We start from the raw sequence: 21,171 nt of genomic DNA, 5'->3' as shown, positions 1-21,171 counted from the left end.
GATAGATGCATTCAAATGAGGTACAAATTTAAAATATGCACAAATACAAGAATATAAAACACATATATATACAAATATATAAATAAATACTTTTATCTGAAAACTAATGTTTGTCTTGTTTCAAGAAAGGTTTCACAGAAAAAGCACCATTTAGCCCTGAAGATTTTTCGGCATCTAACAACAATATCCATTTCTGTTCAATTGCTTCAACCCTTGTTTCTATATCACTCCCTCGTGGACCAACATTCAATAATTGAATAACAAAAAATTTGAAAATATGTGTCTTATCAGTAGCCATAGCATGGTTTGCTAAAGCATTATTCAGCTTTTGATTGCGGATGTCTCTATTATGTTCTAGTATTCTATCTTTCAGAAGTCTATTTGTTTTGCCTACATAAAAAACATTACATACCTGACAAAAGGCAAAATAAACTATATTAGACGTACGGCAGTCTGCATAATGTTTAACATTGATAGTAAAATTTTCTAGTTGGGTGTAAATATACATAGTTGGAATAAATATAGCGACAAGCCGAACAACTTCTACAAGGGAAGGTTCTCATTCGAGTAGACTCGTATACTCTCTCTGCATTGTTACTATCGTTATTACACAGATGCTGTTTGAGTGACATATTGTTTCTAAAAGAAAATAAGGGCACATTGTCAATCTTATTCCTCAACTCAGGGTTAGTATGTAAAATATGCCAATTTCTTTTAATGACATCGCAATATTCATTGACGGCACTAGAAAACTGAAAAATAACACTAAGGTGATTATTTATGTGTGCATTTGCCCTTTGAACGATGCATTCATCTATAACTGTTTCTTTAAAGTATGGTCTACATCTATCATTCCTTTGTCTCCATGCTTCAGTTATAGTGGTGTCTATTTCTTTTTCAGAGTAACTCCTCTGCAGAAAATCTTGTTTAAGCTTGAACAAGGCATTATGTGCCTTTGAATTATAATTATGCTGTCTAAGTACCCTATAGACCTGTCCTTTAAGCACATTATGAGCTATATGCCTAGGATGCATACTGTTTCTATGTAGTAATGCATTCTTTCTTGTTGGTTTTTTATATATGCTACTGTGGACTTGATTCAAATCAGATTTATTAAGGACCACATCTAAAAAATCTATTTAATTTGTAGAGCATTTATAGCTAAATTTAAGAAAGCTGGTGGTACTATTCATAAAGGTAATCAATTCCTCAAGTTCCATAATATTACCTTTCCAAAGCATAAAGACCTCATCTACAAAACGGACATACCATGCAATATGGTCACTTAAATGATTGCTTGGAACTAAGATGGTTGTCTGTTCCCATTGGGTCAGAGTTAAGTTGGCGTAGCTATTGGCACAAGCTGTGCCCATAGCCACGCCAACCTTTTGTAAAAAATAGTCTCCTTCAAAAAGGAAGATGTTGTCTTCAAGAATGACCTCCAATAAACTGCATATAAGTTTTACATCATCATTCATAAGACATCTCCGCCCATTGAGAAAAATCTCTGACCATCTCAATGCCCCAGTCATTAGAGATAGACATAAAAAGGGACGCTATATCCAGAGTCACAAACCTATAATCACTGTCCATTGTCTGAATCCTGTTGTACAGTCGTTCCAAAAAACTTTTAGTGTCTCTTAAAATAGTATAACATTCATCTAAAAAAGGGTGTAATCTATTTTCAACATAAATCGATAGGGCTTCAGTGCACTAGCCACCACCAGTGACAATAGGTCTCATAGATGGGGGAACCCTATTCTTGTGTATTTTAGGTAGCCTGTGTATTTTAGGAATGACAGGATGTGGTGTATTAAAATATTTAAATAAGTTCTTATCTATTAAACCTGTCATTAAAAAAATCAAACACAAGAAAAAAAACTTTCTCCATAAACCCATTAACAGTGTGTTTAGATCTACAACTATAAGTACTAGTATCCTGCAACAATAGCTTAATTTGATTAATATAAACCTCTCTATCCAGAATAACAGTCCCATTGCCTTTGTCTGCAGGTTTGATATCAATAGAATGTAGTTCTTTTAACGCATTTAAGGCATTAAAGTCACTTTGAGACATATTATAAAGACCAGGTCTAGTGCCCTTATCAAAGACTTAAATTCATTTTCGCATACATCAATGAATGTTCGTACAGTTGGGTTAGTAATGGGCACAAACGTGATGGGTCTTTTAAAAGAGGAAGCATTGTCAATATTGTCATTGTTAAAAATATATTTTAGAGACGGATTTCTTCCTAACAAACGCAGATCTTTTAATAGTTCTGCATGTTCAGCCCTCCTAGCTGGAATTAAAGGACAAGCCTTTATTTAAGAGCTGAATTTGTTCACTAGTGAAAGTAAAACAAGATAGGTTAAAAACCAAACCTTTGTTTAAAAATGGCGTCTCTTCACTGTTGGTGTATTCCTTTCCATACTGTTCATTCTCTCGGATCTGCCATTCCTCGTAGTGCTTCTCGACCTGTTTTTGATAGGCAGTGGATTCATGAGCACAAAGTCTACTCTTCCTGTTCTCTCTAAAAAAAGGCTCATTAGTAGAGAGAGTTAATATATTGTCGTTCTGAGCAAGTGTAGTTGTTGCAGGAATACAAGAGGTACTAGGATTTGATTCTACAGATGTAGAATATTCCGCACTATTCAGTGCCGGTAACTCGATGGACTGGGCTTCTGGATGGTTCTTATAGCACCAGATTGGCCCAGGCAGCATTGGTGTATCCCCTTCTTCGCAGCCTTTCCCAAGCTCAGCCTTGACATCTTCCCCTGGTAACAGATCTGTTGGTTCAGGAAGGGGGAAAGTTTCTTCATCCTAATGTTCAAACTCTGCATTTTAACTGCTTGGCTAATACTTTAAATCTTTCCCAGCAAGGTGGTTGAAGTTCTTCATGAGGCCAAGAGGCCTAGCACCAGAAAATCCTATGCAAATAAATGGAAGAGGTTTTGCTCTTGGATGCAGGCTAAAGGAGAAGAGTCTTCCCAACTTTCTCTTTCCCTCATTCTTGATTATCTAGTAGGTTTCCTTAATGATGGATTTTCCTTTTCATCAATTAAGATTCATGCTTCAGCAATTTCTGCTCATTGTTCCTTTGAGCAACCAATTTTTTTCTCACCCCTTGGTGAAGCAGTTCCTGAGGGGAGCTAGCAATCTTAGACCTCGCAGAAGAGCTCCTACTTCTGCTTTGGATCTTAGTTTTGTCCTGGAGAAGCTTACTCTTTCTCCCTTTGAACCTGCTGCCTCTGCAGGTTTAAAGTTTCTTTCATGGAAGACTGCCTTTCTTTTGGCTATTACTTCCGCCAGAAGGGTTTTGGAGCTGCAAGCCTTAATGGCAGTAGAACCTTTCAATGTTAGGTAGTCCAATCTCACCTTCATTATTACATATGGGTTCAGAGCCGATCCTCGGCTCCGATTCGGCCGATTTATAAGCTGGAAGACTTCTGGTTGGCTGGTGGCTAAGCAGGTATCCCATGGTGCACCAGTACAATCCCCAGATGTCGTTTGCCGCGTTGACGAGTTCGGTTGTGCTTCTCTTGGCTCTGGCTAAGTTTTTCAAAATTCTTTATATTCTGTTGTATTCATTGCTTTATTAGAACCTTTATTGTGTATTTAGTGTTGCTAATATATTAGCTAGTTGTATTGCTTACCCTTTTTGAGTGCAACTTAGTTTACTAGTGGTTATTGGTATCCTTTGTGCCAGTTAGTTTTAGGCGCCGTTTTGACGGTTTCTGCTCATAGTCAACAAGGGCTCCTGTTGTCTTGTCTGTTGTTATTTTGACCTTTTTTGGTCACTGTTGGTAGTTAGTTTCTGCTATTTTGACATTGTTTGTTTTGGCATGTATCCGCTTGTGAATTTACTAGGATTGCAAGTAGACTACCTGTTTTTAGGAATATAGAAATTTATTGTGTCATTTACGGTTTCTGTTATGTGCATGGGCTTTCCTTTCTGGTCTGTTTAAGTTAGAAGACCTAGTTTCACTACACTGGGCTAGGCCCGTTTAAGTTCGAGGACGTAGTCATCGTGTAACTCCTTCTTAGGGCTAGGCAAATTTTAGTTAGAGGGCCTAGTCCTCCTCCTTTTTCTCTCTTTTTCAATCTCCCTGGGTTTTGTCTGTGTAATATGTCTAAGGAAAGTAAGGAGCATAAACCCTCGGGGTTCCAAAAGTGCATGAAATGCTCCCAAAAGATGTCTTAACGGATGGCCACAGTAGCTGTGTCTACTGCCTAGGGGCCATCCACTTACAGGAGTCTTGTTTGTTCTGCCATGCTTTCTCTCCTAGAGTGTTACAGGAGAGAAAGAACAAACTCATACTCAAGGGTCTATTGAAACCATGCTTTGAGGAAGCACTTTCCAGTTCCTCGGTTCCTCTAAGTCTGGGAAATCAAAATCCTCAAAAAGGCCTTCTCCGGCACCGGCTGGTGTCTCGGAGCCACCTCCTAAACAGTCGAAAACAATCCAAAGCTGCATCCTCGACTCCTCAGCCTTCGGAGCCGAAGGAGAGCATCATGGTGGTGTCAGAGTCGGTTACCGGTGTTTTGGAACCGATCTCTGAACTTATTGATACAGCAGTTGACTCTGCTACTCGGAGCCGGTCTGTAAGCTCCCTACCGGTTTCTGTAACAATTAAGTCTACAGTGCCCTGCAGGTCAAGATCCCCTACTATGTCTTCCAGGTCTTCAGGAGCCGTTCAGCAGAAGATGTGCAGAGGGTAGTGCTGAGACTCCTGAAGATGTTCATCGTGTTTCACTATTGCAGTCATTACACTTGGGGTTATCCTGTTGGCAGGCTACCCGCAGTCGGCCTGAATTCCAAAGTCCTGGTCCGGCGTCGGTTGCTGTCACCTCTTCCCTGACAGTCCGCCAGGGGTATAAAAAATGCAGCCGACGCCATTTTCTCCAGTCTTTCTTGCCGCGCGGTGCCCGAAGCAAAAGCAGTTCGCAAGTGCCGGTCAGCCGACTCCTGAGATTTTCTAAATCGAATTTCAGATTCAGATCCGAAGTCTTCAATAAAGCTAAGTACCTCGTTGGGGAAACTTTTTTTCTTGCTCCAGACCGATGTCAGAAAAAGTTAACAATTGTATTTCTTGTGGGAAGCAAATACCTCATAAGGATTACCACTCTTACTATATTCCATGCCTAGGCCCTGACCACGATGTTGCTAGTTGTTGGTTTTGTGCTAGATTTAACCAACGCACTAGTAAGCATCGGTACGATTTTGCTTTTCATTATTTTGGCGGAAGGTTTAACTGCATAATGCCATCAGAACAACCGACGACTGGAATTCATAAAAAACGCAAAGATAAAGACAGGGACAAGCATCCGAGGTCCAAAACAGACAACGAAGCCTCTTCTAGGCCAGTCGCTGGTTCGCCGGTGCTCAGTGAGGTGCTTTCGCAGCCCCTGACTCCTACTACCTCAGAGCCACATGGCCGCCTCTGGCTCCCACATGGAGACAGCTAGGCCTCTGGATACTCAAGGTATTGGCCGTTTGGAAATTAACCCCTTAAATGGGTCCGGAGCCGCTGAGCAGGCATCGGCTTCTGAGGATGTCTTCAGACCTACACAACTTTATATAAAGCCTACTTCAGCATCCAAGACAAAAGTCTAAGACAGTTTTAAAGACAAGGAAACCAGTACAGCATTCTCCAGGACAGGCTTCTATGCCTAAGGTTTGGCCGGAGGTTTAACTATATAACGCCGTCGGAACAACCGACTACCGGAATTCATAAAAAGTGCAAGAAAAAGGACAGGCATCCAAAGTCCGAAACCGGCGACGAAGCCTCTTCTAGGCCAGTCGCCGGTTCTCTGTGAGGCGCTTTCGCAGCCCCTGACACCCGCTACGTCAGAGCCACAGGCCGCATCCGAATCCTATGTGGAGACAGCTAGGCCTCTGCATACTAAAGGTATTGGGCCTTCGGAAACTAATCCCTCAGATGGGTCCGGAGCCACTGAACAGGCATCGGCTTCTGAGGGTGTTTTCAGACCTACATAGCTTTATATCAAGCCAACTTCAGCATCCAAGACAAAGACTAAAACAGTTTTAAAGACAAGGAAACAAGTACAGCATTCTCCAGGACAGACTTCCATGCCTAAGAAACAGATGCTCAAAATGGCCGAAGACCTAATTACTTTGATCAGGGGTTCCCATCCCCCTCCTGATAAGAGGCCTAGGCAAGATACTGAATATGATTCCTCTGATCAGGTTTCCATTTTCTCTGACTCCTCTTCAGAACAGGGATACTCTATTCCTCCATATGAGAATTCTGATAATGAAGAATCTATTCCTTCAGCTTCTCCTCCTGAGGATTACTCGTTTGGGGAAATCCTGCATACCATGAGGGAGCATTTCTACTGGGAGAGCCAAGATTATTAAGATTCTAAGAAAAGGCTCAGAGACTTTCGTCTACTACCTCAGCAAAGACCTCTTGCAATTCCACCTGTTCTAGACATTGTAGATGATGTATTTTCAGAGTCCGGCCTGTCTCCCGACTCTTTACCTCCTGCACCTGTTAAGCCAGACAGATACTACAGGGTTCCAGATTCTCATAAATTTCTATATAAAAACCCTGCTGCTGACCCAGAAACTATTTCTCAGGGTCCCAAAGGGGTCAAGGCTGCTACTGCAAAAATCCCTGTCTCCTCAGATAGATATTCTAGGGCACTGGACAGATGGGGGAAAAAAGTTTACACTTCTGCTACCTTGGCTGTAAGGGCTTTAAATTGTCAGTTTCGTATGCTTAAATATCAGCACTACTTAATGTCTCTGTTAAAACAGAAAATGATGACAAATTCTGAATGTTCTGAGAACAGGGAATTGCAGGATTTATTGCATGCAGCTGAACAAGTGGGAAAACATACTTTGCAATGTGGTTATGATTCGCTGGAGGCCTCTTGCAGGGCAGCTGTAAAAGGTTCTGTTATTAGAAGGGATGCTTGGTTAAAGGAACAGACTCTGCTTGATCATGTTAAAGCAAAATTATTGGATGCTCCATTACAGCATGATACTTTGTTTGGTGTTAAGGCAGAAGACGTATTGAAGAAAATGGAGGATAAAGCTAAATCTATGCAGACCGTGAAGGATTTCTTACAGATACAGCCACCCAGATTTAGCAGGAACTGGCCTTCTAAGAATTGGTCCTTTCCCGTGTCAGACAGGCCACAAATAGGCAGATACAGATGCCCTAGAGGCAGACAACAGCCCCAGGGCTCATACAGGCCCAAACAATGGGGTGCTTCTACCTCCAAATGCGGAGAAGACAAATCACAGCCATATAGGAAACGGTCCCAATGACTTCCCTCTGCCAATACCAAGCACTTATCTTTTGGCAGCACCCTTAGGGGGAAAGCTAGCACTTTTTTTTCACAAAATTGGCACACGATCACCCAGGACAAATGGGTCCTAAATATAGTCTCTCAGGGCTACAGGTTCCACTTTCACACCCTTCCAAAGGCAAAAGGTATGCCAGACCTGCCACACAATCAATGGGCAGAGGCACAAAAACAAGATGTTCGTGTTTCACTGTTGCAGTCATTACACTTGAGTTATCCTGCTGGCAGGCGACCCGCAGTCTGCCCGATTTCCAAAGTCTTGGTCTGGCTTCGGTTGCTGTCGCCTCTTCCCTGACGTCAGTGCGCCAGGGGTATAAAAGTTGCAACCAATGCCATTTTCTCCAGTCATTCTTGCCGCGCGGTGCTCAAAGCAAAAGCAGTTCGCAAGTGCCGGTCGGCCGACTCCTGAGATTTTCAAAATTGAGTTTCAGAAGCGAAGTCTTCAATAAAGCCAAGTACCCCGTTGAGGAAACTTTTTCTTGCTCCAGACTGATGTCAGTAAAAGTTAATTGTATTTCTTGTGGGAAGCAAATACCTCATAAGGACTTTCAATCTTACTGTATTCCTTGCCTAGGCCCTGACCACGACGTTACTAGTTGTCGGTTTTGTGCTAGATTCAATAAACGCACTATTAAACGTCGGTTTGATTTTGCTTTACATTATTTTGGCCGAAGGTTTAATTATATAATGTCATCGGAACAACCGAAGACCGGAATTTATAAAAAACGCAAAGACAAAGAAAAAGACAGGTATCCGAGGTCCAAAACTGACGACGAAGTCTCTTCTAGGCCAGTCACCGGTTCTCAGTGAGGCACTTTTGCAGCCCCTGACACCCGCTACCTCAGAGCCACAGGCCATAACCGACAGCCACGTGGAGACACCGAGGCCTGTGGAAACTCAAGGTATTGGGCCTACGGAAACTATATCCTCAGATGGGTCCGGAGCCGCTGAGCAGGCATCGACTTCTGAGGTTGTTTTCTGACCTTCACAGCTTACAATTAAGGCTACTACAGCAGCAAAGGCAAAGTCAAAAACACCATTAAAGACAAGGAAACAAGTACAGCATTCTCCAGAACAGTCATCCATGCCAAAGAAACAGATGCTTAAAATTGCCAAAGACCTTTTTACTTTAATCAGGGGTTCTCATCCCCCTCCTGACAAAAGGCCTAGGCAAGACACTGATTATGATTCCTCTGATCAGATTTCCGTTTTCTCTGATTCCTCTTCTGATCAGGGATATTCTCTCCCTCCCTATGAGGACTCTGATGCAGAAGAGTCCATTCCTTCAGCCTCACCGCCTGAGGATTATTCTTTTGGGGAAACCCTGCACACCATGAGGGAGCATTTCCATTGGGAGAGCCAGGATTATTCAGAATCCAAGAAAAGGCTCAGAGATTTTCTTTTATTTCCTCAGCACAGGCCCCTGGCTATCCCCTCTGTGCTTGATATTGTAGATGATGTTTTTTCTGAATCCAGTCTGTCTCCTGATTCTTTACCTCCTGCACCAGTCAAGCCAGACAGGTACTACAGGGTCCCTGACTCTCATAAATTTCTTTACAAAAACCCTGCTGCAAACCCAGAAACAATTTCTCAAGGTCCTAAAGGGTTTAAGGCTTCCACTGCCAAATCCTGTCCCCTCAGATAGGGATTCCAGAGCTCTGGACAGATGGGGGAAAAAAGTTTACACTTCTGCTACTTTAGCTGTAAGAGCTTTAAACTGTCAGTTTCACATGCTTAAATATCAACAGTACCTCATGTCATTGTTAAAGCAGAAAATGGTTTCAAATACAGAAAGTCCTGACAGTAAAGAAATGCAGGATTTATTGCATGCAGTTGAACAAGTGGGAAAGCATACTCTGCAATGTGGTTTTGATTCATTAGAGGCTTCTTGTAGAGCCGCAGTTACAGGCTCTGTTATTCGAAGACGTGCTTGGTTGAAAGAACAAAGTTTACCTGACCATGTTAAAGTAAAATTATTGGATGCTCCATTACAGCATGATACTTTGTTTGGTGTTAAGGCAGAAGAGGTGTTAAAGAAAATGGAGGATAAAGCAAAGTCAATGCAAACAGTGAAAGATTTCTTACAGGTTCAACCACCTAGATTAGTAGAAACTGGCCTTCATAAAATTGGTCCTTTCCAGTGTCAGACAGGCCACAAAGAGGCAACGCCCAAGAGGCAGATCTCAGCCCCAAGGCTCCTACAGACCTAAACAATGGGGTGCTTCAGCCCCCAAAGGAGGAGAAGACAAATCACAACCTTATAGGAAATGGTCACAATGACTTCCCTCTGCAAATGCCAAACTCTTATCTGTTGACAGCACCCCTAGGGGGAAAGCTAGCACTTTTCTCAAAAAATTGGCACGTGATCACCCAGGACCAATGGGTGCTGAATATTGTTTATCAGCGTTACAGGTTCCACTTCCACATGCTTCCAAAACCAAAAGGTATGCCAGATCTGCCACAAAACCAATGGGCAGAGGCACAAAAACAGATTGCTGCTCTTATGGACATGGGAGCTACTCAGAAAGTTCCACAACAAGAACAGGGGCAAGGATTTTACTCAAGACTTTTCCTAGTACCCAGAAAAGACAAAGCCTGGAGACCAGTACTGGACCTGTCAATCCTAAATACTTTCCTGGATGTTCCAAAATTCAAAATGTTAACACTACAACAACTTCTGCCCATGCTGGGCAAGGAGGCTTGGTTAGTTACACTGGATCTCAAGGAGACATACCTGCATGTCCCAATCAGACAATCTTGCAGAAGATACCTCCGATTCATAGCAGGCTCAATGTATTACCAATTCTCTGCACTGCTCTTTGGCTTATCTACTGTGCCCAGGGTCTTCACAAAATGCCTGGCACCAGTAATTGCATTTTGCAGACAAAAAGGAATTCAAATCTATCCCTACTTGGACTACTGCCTTATTCAAGCAGAGAGCAGGGACACTTTTCTAAAGCACCTGGCGTTTGTAAAAAGATTGCTAATTTGCCTAGGGTACACAGTAAACGAAAAGAAATCAAAACTAGTGCCCTCTCGAGAGATAATATTCCTGGGTGCAAGCTTAAATACAACTGCCCAGATGGCTTATCTCATGCCAGACAAAGGCAAATGACTCATTACTTTCAAATGATGGCAACAAAAACCCAGCTCCCTGCAAGAAAAATTCTGCAGGCTCTGGGCTTCATGGCATCCTGCATTCTACTAATTCCATATGCAAAACTGCATATGAGGAAACTACAATGGTATCTAAAAAGTGTTTGGACTCAGCATTGTCACAGCCTGGAGACGGTCATAACTTTAATTCCCTGCCTACAACAGGAGTTTCGATGGTGGTCCCAGGCCTGTCACCACAACAAGGGACATCCTTTCACCCTACCTACAGCCAGGCAGACAATAACAATGGTTGCATCGGATTATGCCTGGGGAGCACATCTGGCAGGAAAATGTATTCAGGGCACATGGCCCAAGGAGCAAATGCATCTTCACATCAATCAAAAAGAGATGCTAGCTGTACAGAATGCCCTGACAGCCTTCAAGGACCTAATACATCCAGGACAACTATTAATAAAGACGGACAATACCACAGTTATGTGGTACATAAGCAAGGGGGGCACACATTCCTACCCCTTATGCAGACAAGCCATGACTTTGTGGAACACAGCACTGACCTACCAAGTATATCTGCAAGCACAATTCCTGTCAGGAACAAAAAATACACTGGCAGACGAACTAAGCAGAAATCTCATGGATCCTCATGAATGGAAGCTAAATCCACAAGTGTTCAGCATGATAACAAGGAAATGGGGACGCCCAGATATAGATCTTTTTGCCTCCCCTCACAATTACCAAATACAGAAATTTTGCACAAGAACTTATCACTCACAAGGATGGAAAGTGGATGCTCTATCATTCAGCTGGAAAGGCCTGACAGTCTATGCCTTCCCTCCGATGCCGCTTCTCACCAAGGTGCTACTAAAAGTCAGACAAGAAAGGCCAAAAATGATCCTGATTGCACCAGACTGGCAGCATGGCAGATAATGTAGTCACTCGGACTGCACCTCTGTCTAAAGCTGTTATGGATGTTATTTTAGAAGCCAGGAGGCCCAACACTAGGAAATCTTATGCAGACAAATGGAAGAGATTCTGTGCTTGGAACTGGGCACACGGGCTCGAACCACTTGCCCCTAATATACCTCAGATTTTGCAATACCTCAGATGTTAGACAAAGGCCTATCTTTCTCATCTATTAAAATCCATGCCTCTGCCATTTCAGCTCATTACAATACAGATCCTCCTATTTTTCACATCCTCTACAACGACAGTACCTCAGAGGGGCAAACAATATAAGACCCGCCAAGGAGAGCACCATTACCTACTTGGGGACCTCAATTTTGTTTTAGAAAAACTCACACTGCCTCCTTTTGAACCAGCCAGCACAGCTGATCTAAAATTCTTGTCATGGAAAACTGCTCTGCTCCTAGCAGTAACTTCAGCAAGAAGAGTCTCAGAGTTACAGGCATTGATGGCTGTGGAACCTTTCCTCATTTTTCATCAGGCAGGGTTTCTCTTAGGACAAACCCAACATTCATGCCAAAAGTGGTCTCCAGTGTGGCCTTAAACCAAACCATTCATTTACCTACTTTCTACCCAAATCCCCAGAATAAAGGGGAAAGACTTCTGCACGCTTTGGATATACACAGGCAGCTACGATTCTACTTGGACAAAACAAAAGCTTTCAGAAAAACTGAGCAACTGTTTGTAGCATATGCTGCAGGATCACAAGGAAAGCCTATTACAAAGCAGACAGTCTCCAAATGGATAGGACACTGCATCCGCTTCTGTTATGCACAACATGGCAAATCAGTGCCTAAGGGCATTAGGCCTCATTCTACCAGAGCAGCAGCCACTTCAGCAACTTTCCTCAGAGGAGTACCAACCAAAGACATTTTAGAAGCTGCAACCTGGAGCGTAGTGCACACTTTCACCAAGTACTACCACTTACCTCTCTACTCTAAATCCAGAGCAGGCTTTGCCATTGCAGTTCTGCAGGGCTTGTTAGCCTCGCCAAATCCAATATAGATCCAGCCACCCAACCTCAGCTTTGGGATTCTACCCAAGTGTAATGTCTGCAACAGTGAAACACGATGAACATAGTACAGTTGTGTACCTACCATAAATATAGATGTTAGAGTGTATTCATTGTTGCAGTCCAGGTTACCCACCCACCATCCCCCTTTTCTTTGCTGGGATTTTTCTGTACTTCTCAACTCTATACAACCTATGTGGTGTATTTGCATGTAGATGAAGGAAATGTTTATAGTAATATATGCATTTTTTTTGGCATATTTTTATCTTTTCAGCCTTCCTATCTGGGGGCACCTGACATCTGGGGCAAGAAAAACTGAAGAAAATGGCATCGGTTGCAACTTTTATTCCCCTGGCGCACTGACATCAGGGAAGAGGCGACAGCAACCGACGCCGGACCAAGACTTTGGAACTCGGGCTGACTGCGGGTCACCTGCCAGCAGGATAACCCAAGTGTAATGACTGCAACAGTGAATACACTCTAACATCTACATTTATGGTAGGTACACAACTGTACTTTTCATCTCTCATGGACATGAGGGCCATTCAGCCAGTGCCACAACAAGAGCAGGGACAAGGATTTTACTCAAGACTTTTTTTAATACCAAGAAAGGACAAAGCATGGAGACCAATTCTGGACCTGTCTATTCTGAGTACTTTTCTGGACGTTCCGAAATTCAAAATGTTGAGACTACAACAGCTTCTGCCCATGCTGGGCAAGAAGGCTTGGCTTGTAACTTTGGACCTCAAAGAGGCATACCTGCATGTCCCAATCAGACAATCTTGCAGAAGATACCTCAGATTCATAGCTGGCTCAATTCACTACCAATTCTTTGCACTGCCCTTTGGCTTGTCTACTGCGCCCAGGGTCTACACAAAATGCCTGGCACCAGTAACTGCATTTTGCAGACAGAGGAATTCAAATATATCCCTACTTGGATGACTGTCTTATTCAAGCAGAGACCAAAGACATTCTACTAAAGCATCTGGCGTTTGTAAAAAGATTACTAATTTGCCTAGGGTACACAGTAAATGAAAAGAAATCAAAACTAGTACCCTCTCAAAAGATAATATTCCTGGGTGCAAGCTTAAATACAATTGCCCAGATGGCTTATCTCACGCCAGACAAACAAAGGCAACTGACTACTTATTTCAAACTGTTGGCAACAAAGGCCCAGTTATCTGCAAGAAAAATTCTGCAGGCTTTGGGCTTCATGGCATCCTGCATTCTGCTAATTCCATATGCAAGACTGCATATGAGGAAACTTCAATGGTATCTAAAAAGTGTTTGGATTCAACATTGCCACAACCTGGAAGCAATAATTACCCTCATTCCCTGCCTGCAACAGGAGTTTCGATGGTGGGCAAAGACCTGTCACCACAACAAGGGACAGCCATTCACCTTACCCCCAGCCAGGCAGACATTAACAACAGATGCATCAGATTATGCCTGGAGGGCCCACATGGCAGGAAGATGTATTCAGGGTGCATGGTCCGCAAACCAAATGCATCTACATATCATTCAAAAACAGATGCTAGCTGTTCAGAATGCCCTGACAACCTTCAAGGATCTACTTCATCCGGGACAACTACCGATTAAAGACAGACAATACCACAGTCATGTGGTACATAAACAAGCAGGGAGGCACTCATTCCTACCCCCTTTGCAGACTGGCCATGACTTTGAGACACAACATTGACTTACCAAGTACATCTGCAGGCACAATTCCTGCCAGGAAAGATAAATACTCTGGCAGACGAACTAAGCAGAAACCTCTTGGATCCCCACGAGTGGAAATTGGATCCGCAAGTTTTCAGCATGATAATAAGGAAATGGGGATGCTTGGACATAGATCTATTTGCCTCCCCTCACAACTGCCAACTACAGAGATTCTGCACAAAGGCTTATCGCAAGCAAGCATGGAAAGTCGGTGGTCTGTCTTTCAGCTGAAAAAACTTAACAGTATATGCCTTTCCCCCACTGCCCCTCCTCTCCAAGGTACTCCTAAATGTCAGACAAGAGAAGACAAAAAATGATACTGATTGCCCCAGACTGGCCCCGTCAGCATTGGTACCCAGTCCTAAGGAACCTGTCTCAATACCCAGCCAGGACATTGCCTCAAATTCCTCACTTACTGTCCCAACAAAACAATCAGATCCTGCACAGCCAACTCAAGACCTTAAATCTGGCAGCATGGCGGATAATGTAGTCATTCAAAACACCCCTCTTTCTAAAGCAGTGATGGATGTTATTTTGAAAGCCAGGAGGCCTAGTACCAGAAAATCTTATGCTGAAAAATGGAAGAGATTCTGTGCTTGGAACCAGGCACAAGGGATTGACATGATTGTACCAAATATTCCTCAGATTTTGAAATACCTAACTGAGATGCTGAACAAAGGCCTATCCTGTACCAGCATTCTCCTCATTTAATATTGTCCTCCAGGATGTGTAGAAGTTTAACAAACTGCATTACTATGAACAGTAGATAGTAAAATATCAAAATAGTGTAGTTGACAGTGTTGAGCAGTGACTGTCACAAAATAAAGACATTTGCGTCCCTCCAGTATTTCCTGTGCCTTTGCATCTAATAAATATATTAACTCTGAAGTTGAACAATCATGGGGTTAAGGGGAAACTTCCTTATCAATGCAGTTTTAAGATCTTACTCTTTTTTCATTGTATGAACAATTGGTAAAATAATAAAGATTTATTATTGAAAAAAAAAGATCTCACTCTTAGCGTTAGCTGTTCTTCAATTAAATTGGGAGTTGATTAAACTTAATTGACTAATCTTATTTTGAAGGAGGCCATTGCATTGAAACCAGTGTATTCTGCTTCTCGATGAGAATTCTTTAGCAGTATTTAACATGTTTACAGTTGTTTATTTCTTGACAATGTAGCTGACCTATGTTCCATAGAAGATGGAGCTGATGAGCTTGATGCCCAAGATGCTTTTAATGTGGAACAGGAATGTGACTACATCCACTGTTACGGGGATGGATGTGTTCACACAGTAGCTTGTGATTGTAGAGAATTGCCATGTGATGGCTGTCAAAAATTGTATCCTAGTTGTGTCAAGCTACAGAGGGCTGTCTTGAAGATGGACTGATATGGTGAGCACTTGTATATTTGTTGTTCATATAAAAATGCTACTCTGTAAAGATTATGTTTCTAAGTGTGAAATAGAAGTTTAATTCTTCTCTGGTTTAAATTTCATTTGCAGATCTGTCGAGAGCTGTGAGTCTTTAGTAAAGGATTTGTACTGTAAACTTGGTTTAAATTACAAAGAAAGTAGCTCTGATGAGGAAGATTCGCACAAGCCTGTAGAGGTGATTGAAATTCTGGATGATGATGATGACGATGATGTGCTCAGCATTCATTCAGGTATGACTCAGAATCTTGTAATCTTCTTTTGGCGTTTTAACCTCTTTGTTTGTCTTTAAGTGTGCTGTTTTGTTTAAGTAACTAGAAATAAACTGCTTGATGTTCATCGTGTTTCACTGTTGCAGTCATTACATTTCGGTAATCTGCTGGCAGGTTGCCCTCAGTCGGCCTGATTAACAAAGTCTTGGGTCCTGCGTCAGTTGCTGTCCCTTCTTCCATGACGTCAGGTCGTCAGGGGTATAAAACATGCAGCCGATGCCATTACATCAGTCTTGCTTGCCGCACGGTGCCTGAAGCAGAAGCAATTCGCAAGTGCCGGCCGACTCCTGAAATTTCGATGTGAAGTTGTTCATTCTCGCCGTTAATTCTTCACTGATGGGTTCGGAGCCGATCCTCAGCTCCGACACGGCCGACTAACAAGCTCAAAGTTCTCCAGTAGCTTGAGACCCAACCCCTTATCCCACAATGCACTGCTGGAATTGCCTCAGATCTAGTTTGCCGCGGCATGGATCTCTTGGTTTCCAGCGTTGCTCGAGACTATTATTGGGAGTTTTCAACTTTCAGCAAGTTATATATTTCAATTTTTATATATCTTTGATTACTATATAATACTAGATATTACTAGCTAGTAGATAGTTTTCTGTGTTCAACCCCCTTTCCTCAGTAAAATCTTTCATTGCCTTCAGCCCTTTGGCCTTAGGATCTCTCCTTATAGTTGTTAGTCAGTGTTCCCTGTTTAGGACTCTTGTTATTGGATTACTTAATCCTGTTTATATTGATGTAGTTGTTAGTTGCCCCTTTTGGGCTGTGTGTGTTTTGTGTGAGTTGGTTAGTTAGATTTCTAAAATAGCTCATAGTTAAATAGTGTGTTCCATTTTAGTGGAAATTGTGAAATGTCTGAAGAAAAAGATAAACATCCAAAGTGTGGGTTTAAAAAATGCCCAGACTGCAGACAGAAAATGTCCGTCACGGATGCCCATGTGCAGTGTGTTTACTGTTTGGGTGAGGTGCACCTGCAAGAGTCATGCAGTGTGTGTCACGCCTTTTCCACCAGCGTGCTTGCAGAAAGGAAGAGGAAGTTAATTGATAGGGGTATTATTAAACACCCTTTTTCTGAGGCATTGTCTGACCAGGATGGGGCCAGCAAATCATCCAAATCTTCCTCTGAATCCAGGTCTAAAAAAGGAAAATGGTCAAAGTGTGGTGTCTTCGGCTCCACTGCCTTTGGAACCGACAGTCTGTTCTTTTCGGAACCGGGACACTGCTCTGGAACCGGTTGCCGAAAAAACTTCCATCCATACCGCTCCAATCAGCTCCATCTGTTCACTCTTCCAGGTCCTCTGTCAGCCTTTCTGACCTGGATATGGACCGGCTTGTTCAGTAACTCTTAAAGGCACCAGGCCTAGCTAAATTGCTGTCTGCTCAGACCCAACAGTTGGAGCCGCAGACCACTACTCTTGAATTGTCTGCTCCTCCTCCGAGCCATACTGGACCTTTGGAGCCGGAGGAGGCTGACCTGATGATTGTGGATCCCTTGGAGCAGACACCTGCTCCAGTGTCATCGGTTCCATCTGCTCGGACATTCTTGGTGCCGACCGGGTACTCTAGGAGCTGACACTCTCCGGTCAGGTCCATGGAGGATAGCCACACCGACTTGGTGTCGACTCTTCCTTTCGGGGCCTCGGCTTGGGTGAGCTCGGCTCCTACCTCGGGCTCGAAGCCCACAGCTTCGGTGTGGGAGGAGATCGCGGCTCCGTCGACTCCTCATCGGAGCCGAGGTGCATTCGAAGCCATGAGGCGAGTGTGGTCTCCTAAGACTTGCTCATCTCAAGGTCTGGCCTCTTCTTCCCCTAAAGTGCCTATGCCAGTTTCAGTCTCCTCTGGTCATCCCAAGCATAGAGACCCTGAGCCTCAGGTAGCCCCACAAGGTACTCCCTGCTCTTCTGAGACCTCTCCAGAAGTTCCCCCTGAAGAGGTTCCGCGGAAGAGATTATGCAAGAGGAGGCATTTGGGCCCCCCCCAAGGGGTTTCTCACATCGGACACTGACTTGGATGAGTCAGAAGGGCCCCCTAGATTCCCCTCTGAGAACATCTCCTTTGCGGAGATTCTTGAAATTCTTAGGCAGATGGGTGATTGGCAGTCCAAGAGCCCTATTGAGGACGAGTCTGTTCTCCTGAAGGCGTTCGGGTCTCAACCTTCCACCTCTTGGGTATCTCTGCCCTACGATGAGCTTATGGATCTGGTCTCTCGTAGGGTGTGGGAGTCACCAGAATCTATGGAACTTGTTCCTAGGAGGCTTAAGTTTATTTCTGCCCCCGTGGGTAAGTCCTTTTTGACCAAGGGAGTCCCTGTTAATGCCATGGTGGTGGCGGCAGCCACTAAAAAGGAAATGTCTGAGACTTCCTCGTCTATCTATCCTCCTAACAGAGAATCTAGGATCATGGATAGATATGGGAAACACATGTTTAGTTCAACGACTTTCTCACTCAGATCACTGAACTACTTGACCCATTTTACCAGACTGCAGAGAGATCTCCTTAAGGAGTTGGGAGATGCTCTTCAGGGTGCTGTAGCTACGGGTGTGTCTGACAAAGTTGCCACCCAGCTCGCTACCCTTAATTCGATAGTCAACTCGTCCATGCGCCTCGTATCTTACGCAGCTGATGGTTCGAGCAGAGCTGCAGGTACAGGAATTGCTCTTCGTAGGCATGCCTGAATGCGACTTTGTTCCTTCGTGGAACACTTCAAGTCTTCCTTTACGAATAACCCATTTGATGGCTCATCTTTGTTTGGGCTAAAGGTGAAGGAGACTTTGACCAGGTGTGAGCAAGAAGGAAAGACTGTCTGCCGTCGAAGTCCGTTTTTCCACCCCCACACGACCCTTTCCTAAAGGTTAGAGGGGGAGGAAAGATGTGGTTCTGGAAAGCCCAAGGAGCCTTTCAAGACACATGTGGAGAGCCCCCTTCCAGAGGCAGAGGAGGGGTTTCAATGGAAGACGCCGCCCTCGTGGCAGAGGGGGTCTGCAACACCAAGGTGACAGAGATCACTTCTCTGGTCAGTCCTACCAGTGCTCCTGAAGGGAGGCCTGGCTGTCCTATTCTGGAGGAGGTCGAGGGTCGCTTATCATTGTACCCAAAAGCCTGGCTAAATGTAACAAATGACAGTTGGGTACAAAGTATCATTTCCAGGGGGTATTTCATACCGTTCTCCGCCCAGCCCCTTCCCGTCAAAAAAATCCCGGACGTTCCACCCAGTCACATGGGACAAGCAGCAATAGAGGTACGCCGATTGCTAGAAAAAAGTCATCCAACCATTCCCAGCAGACTAGACAGAATTCGGAAATTACTCAAGATTCTTTTTGGTTCCAAAGAAAACAGGGAACTGGAGACCCATTTTGGATCTTAGCAGACGCACCCATTTGTGAGATAAGAGAAGTTCCGAATGGTCACGCTACAGTCCATACTCCCGTTTCTAGGGAAGGACAATTGGATGTGCTCGATCGATCTCAAGGATGCGTACTACCATATAAAGATGGCCAGGCCATTCAGAGATCACCTGCATTTCCAGCTCAGAGCCAATCATTATCAATTCCGAGCTCTGTCCTATGGTCTCACTACAGCCCCCAGAGTGTTCACCAAGTGCATTGCAGTAGTCACGGCTCACCTGAGGCATCTAGGATTCCAGGTGTTTCCATATTTGGATGATTGGCTCCTTACCTCCACCACCAGGCATCAACTTCTTCAAGCGAGAGAGGCTACTCTGACACTCTGCGATCAGCTAGGCATTACAGTCAACTTTGAAAAGTCTGCCTTGTTGCCATCGCAGCATATCGTTTTTGTAGGGACAGAATTAGACACGTCAACCACCACTCTTCGTCTTCCACCAGAAAGGATTTGTATTCTTCGCCAGCACATCATGTCCTTGGTATCAAAGAAGAGAGCACCGACTGCAGTAGTATTGAAAGTACTAGGATTGATGGCAGTAGCAATCTTGGCGATCCCGTTAGCAAGGATGATTATGAGAATCTTTCAGTGGGTTCTATTCACGCAGTGGTCTTACCAAGAACTTCCAATGAGTCACACGATCCTGATAACGAATTCCTGCAAGAAGGATCTTCAGTGGTGGTTGACATCTCTTCATGTCACAGTAGGACGTCCCTTCATGCTACCCCCTCCAGTTGCCACTGTGACCACGGACGCTTCCCTGATAGAGTGGAGGAGGGGAGCTTTTTCAGGGAAAGACTGCCCAAGGCACATGGACAGATCAAGAATCACATCTGCATATCACTGTTCTGGAGATGAGAGCAGTACTTCTAGTGTTGCAAAACTTTCAGGACTCTCTTCCTCTAGGGAAAATTGCAATACAGACAGAGACAACATGTCAGTGGTCTGGTACCTGAACAAGCAAGGCGAGACAAAGTCTTACCCCTTTGCCGAGAAGCCCTCAGAGTATGGCAGTGGGCAGTGTCATCCCAGCGCTTTCTGTTAGCAACGCACATCCCGGGCAAATCCAACGTCATAGCAGACAGACTGAGCAGGGCAATTTTATTGCCCCATGAATGGTCCCCCAAACAAGAGATTGCTGACAGGATTTTCCGCAAATGGGACCAGCCTTCCTGCGACTTGTTTGCCAGTCATCTCAACAACAAATGCAGAAGCTATTTTGCCCTGATTCCCATGCCAGGTCACTCCCCGAGGGATGCTCTTGTCCACGATTGGCTCCCGGGTCTCCTCTATGCATTTCCCCCAATTCCTCTGATACCCAGATTCTTACAGAAAGCAAAGTCGCTGGGACGGACAATCATCCTTATAGAGCCCTTCATTGGCCTCGGCAGATTTGGTTTCAGTTTCTTTACTGTCACATTCTGGAAGACCCATGGATCCTGGACCCAGTTCTGGACTTACTGACACATCCCTCTGGGGATCTTCATCCATCATTGCAGACACTAAAGCTGACCGCTTGGCTGCTCCAGTTCCCCGCATAGCCAGGCTTTTATAATCTTTCCCATGACACTGGTCAAATTTTGTTGGCTTCCCATAAACCTTCCACTAGAAAATTGTATCGTAGTAAGTGGAAGAGATTTATCATTTGGGCTTCTTCCCATAACATTGACCCTTACCAAGTGCCATCGTCTTTTATTTTATAATTCTTGACAGAAATTTTCAACAAAGGAGCAGCGGCTGCCACGGTGCGAGTACAATTAGCTGCTATATCTGATTTCCATCTAGGGATCGATGGATTGAATATTATGGCTCACCAATTGTCTAAGGCTTTTCTAAAAGGTTCTTTTCACATGAGGCCTTTAGTGAAGACACCTTATTCTCCCTGGAATTTGAATTTTATGATGTTAAGTTGTCCATC

The 21,171-nt window shown here is 43.9% G+C and overlaps 1 protein-coding gene across 1 annotated transcript in view; it reads left to right on the top strand.

The window, feature by feature from the left end:
* SETDB1 (SET domain bifurcated histone lysine methyltransferase 1) overlaps window positions 1-21,171 on the top strand; it is a gene marked incomplete in the record, with an annotated part of 3,089,600 nt that overhangs the window by 369,396 nt on the left and 2,699,033 nt on the right. The window contains 1 exon segment of the mRNA XM_044080041.1: window positions 15,649-15,809. Coding sequence (XP_043935976.1) covers window positions 15,649-15,809 — 161 coding nt within the window.

Source organism: Protopterus annectens, chromosome 8.part0, assembly GCF_019279795.1.
Source record: "Protopterus annectens isolate FY-2018-M chromosome 8.part0, PAN1.0, whole genome shotgun sequence".
In the NCBI taxonomy this organism is placed as follows: domain Eukaryota; kingdom Metazoa; phylum Chordata; order Ceratodontiformes; family Protopteridae; genus Protopterus; species Protopterus annectens.
The sequence above is the reverse complement of the archived record's forward strand: the minus strand, read 5'-3'. Positions and strand labels throughout refer to the sequence as shown.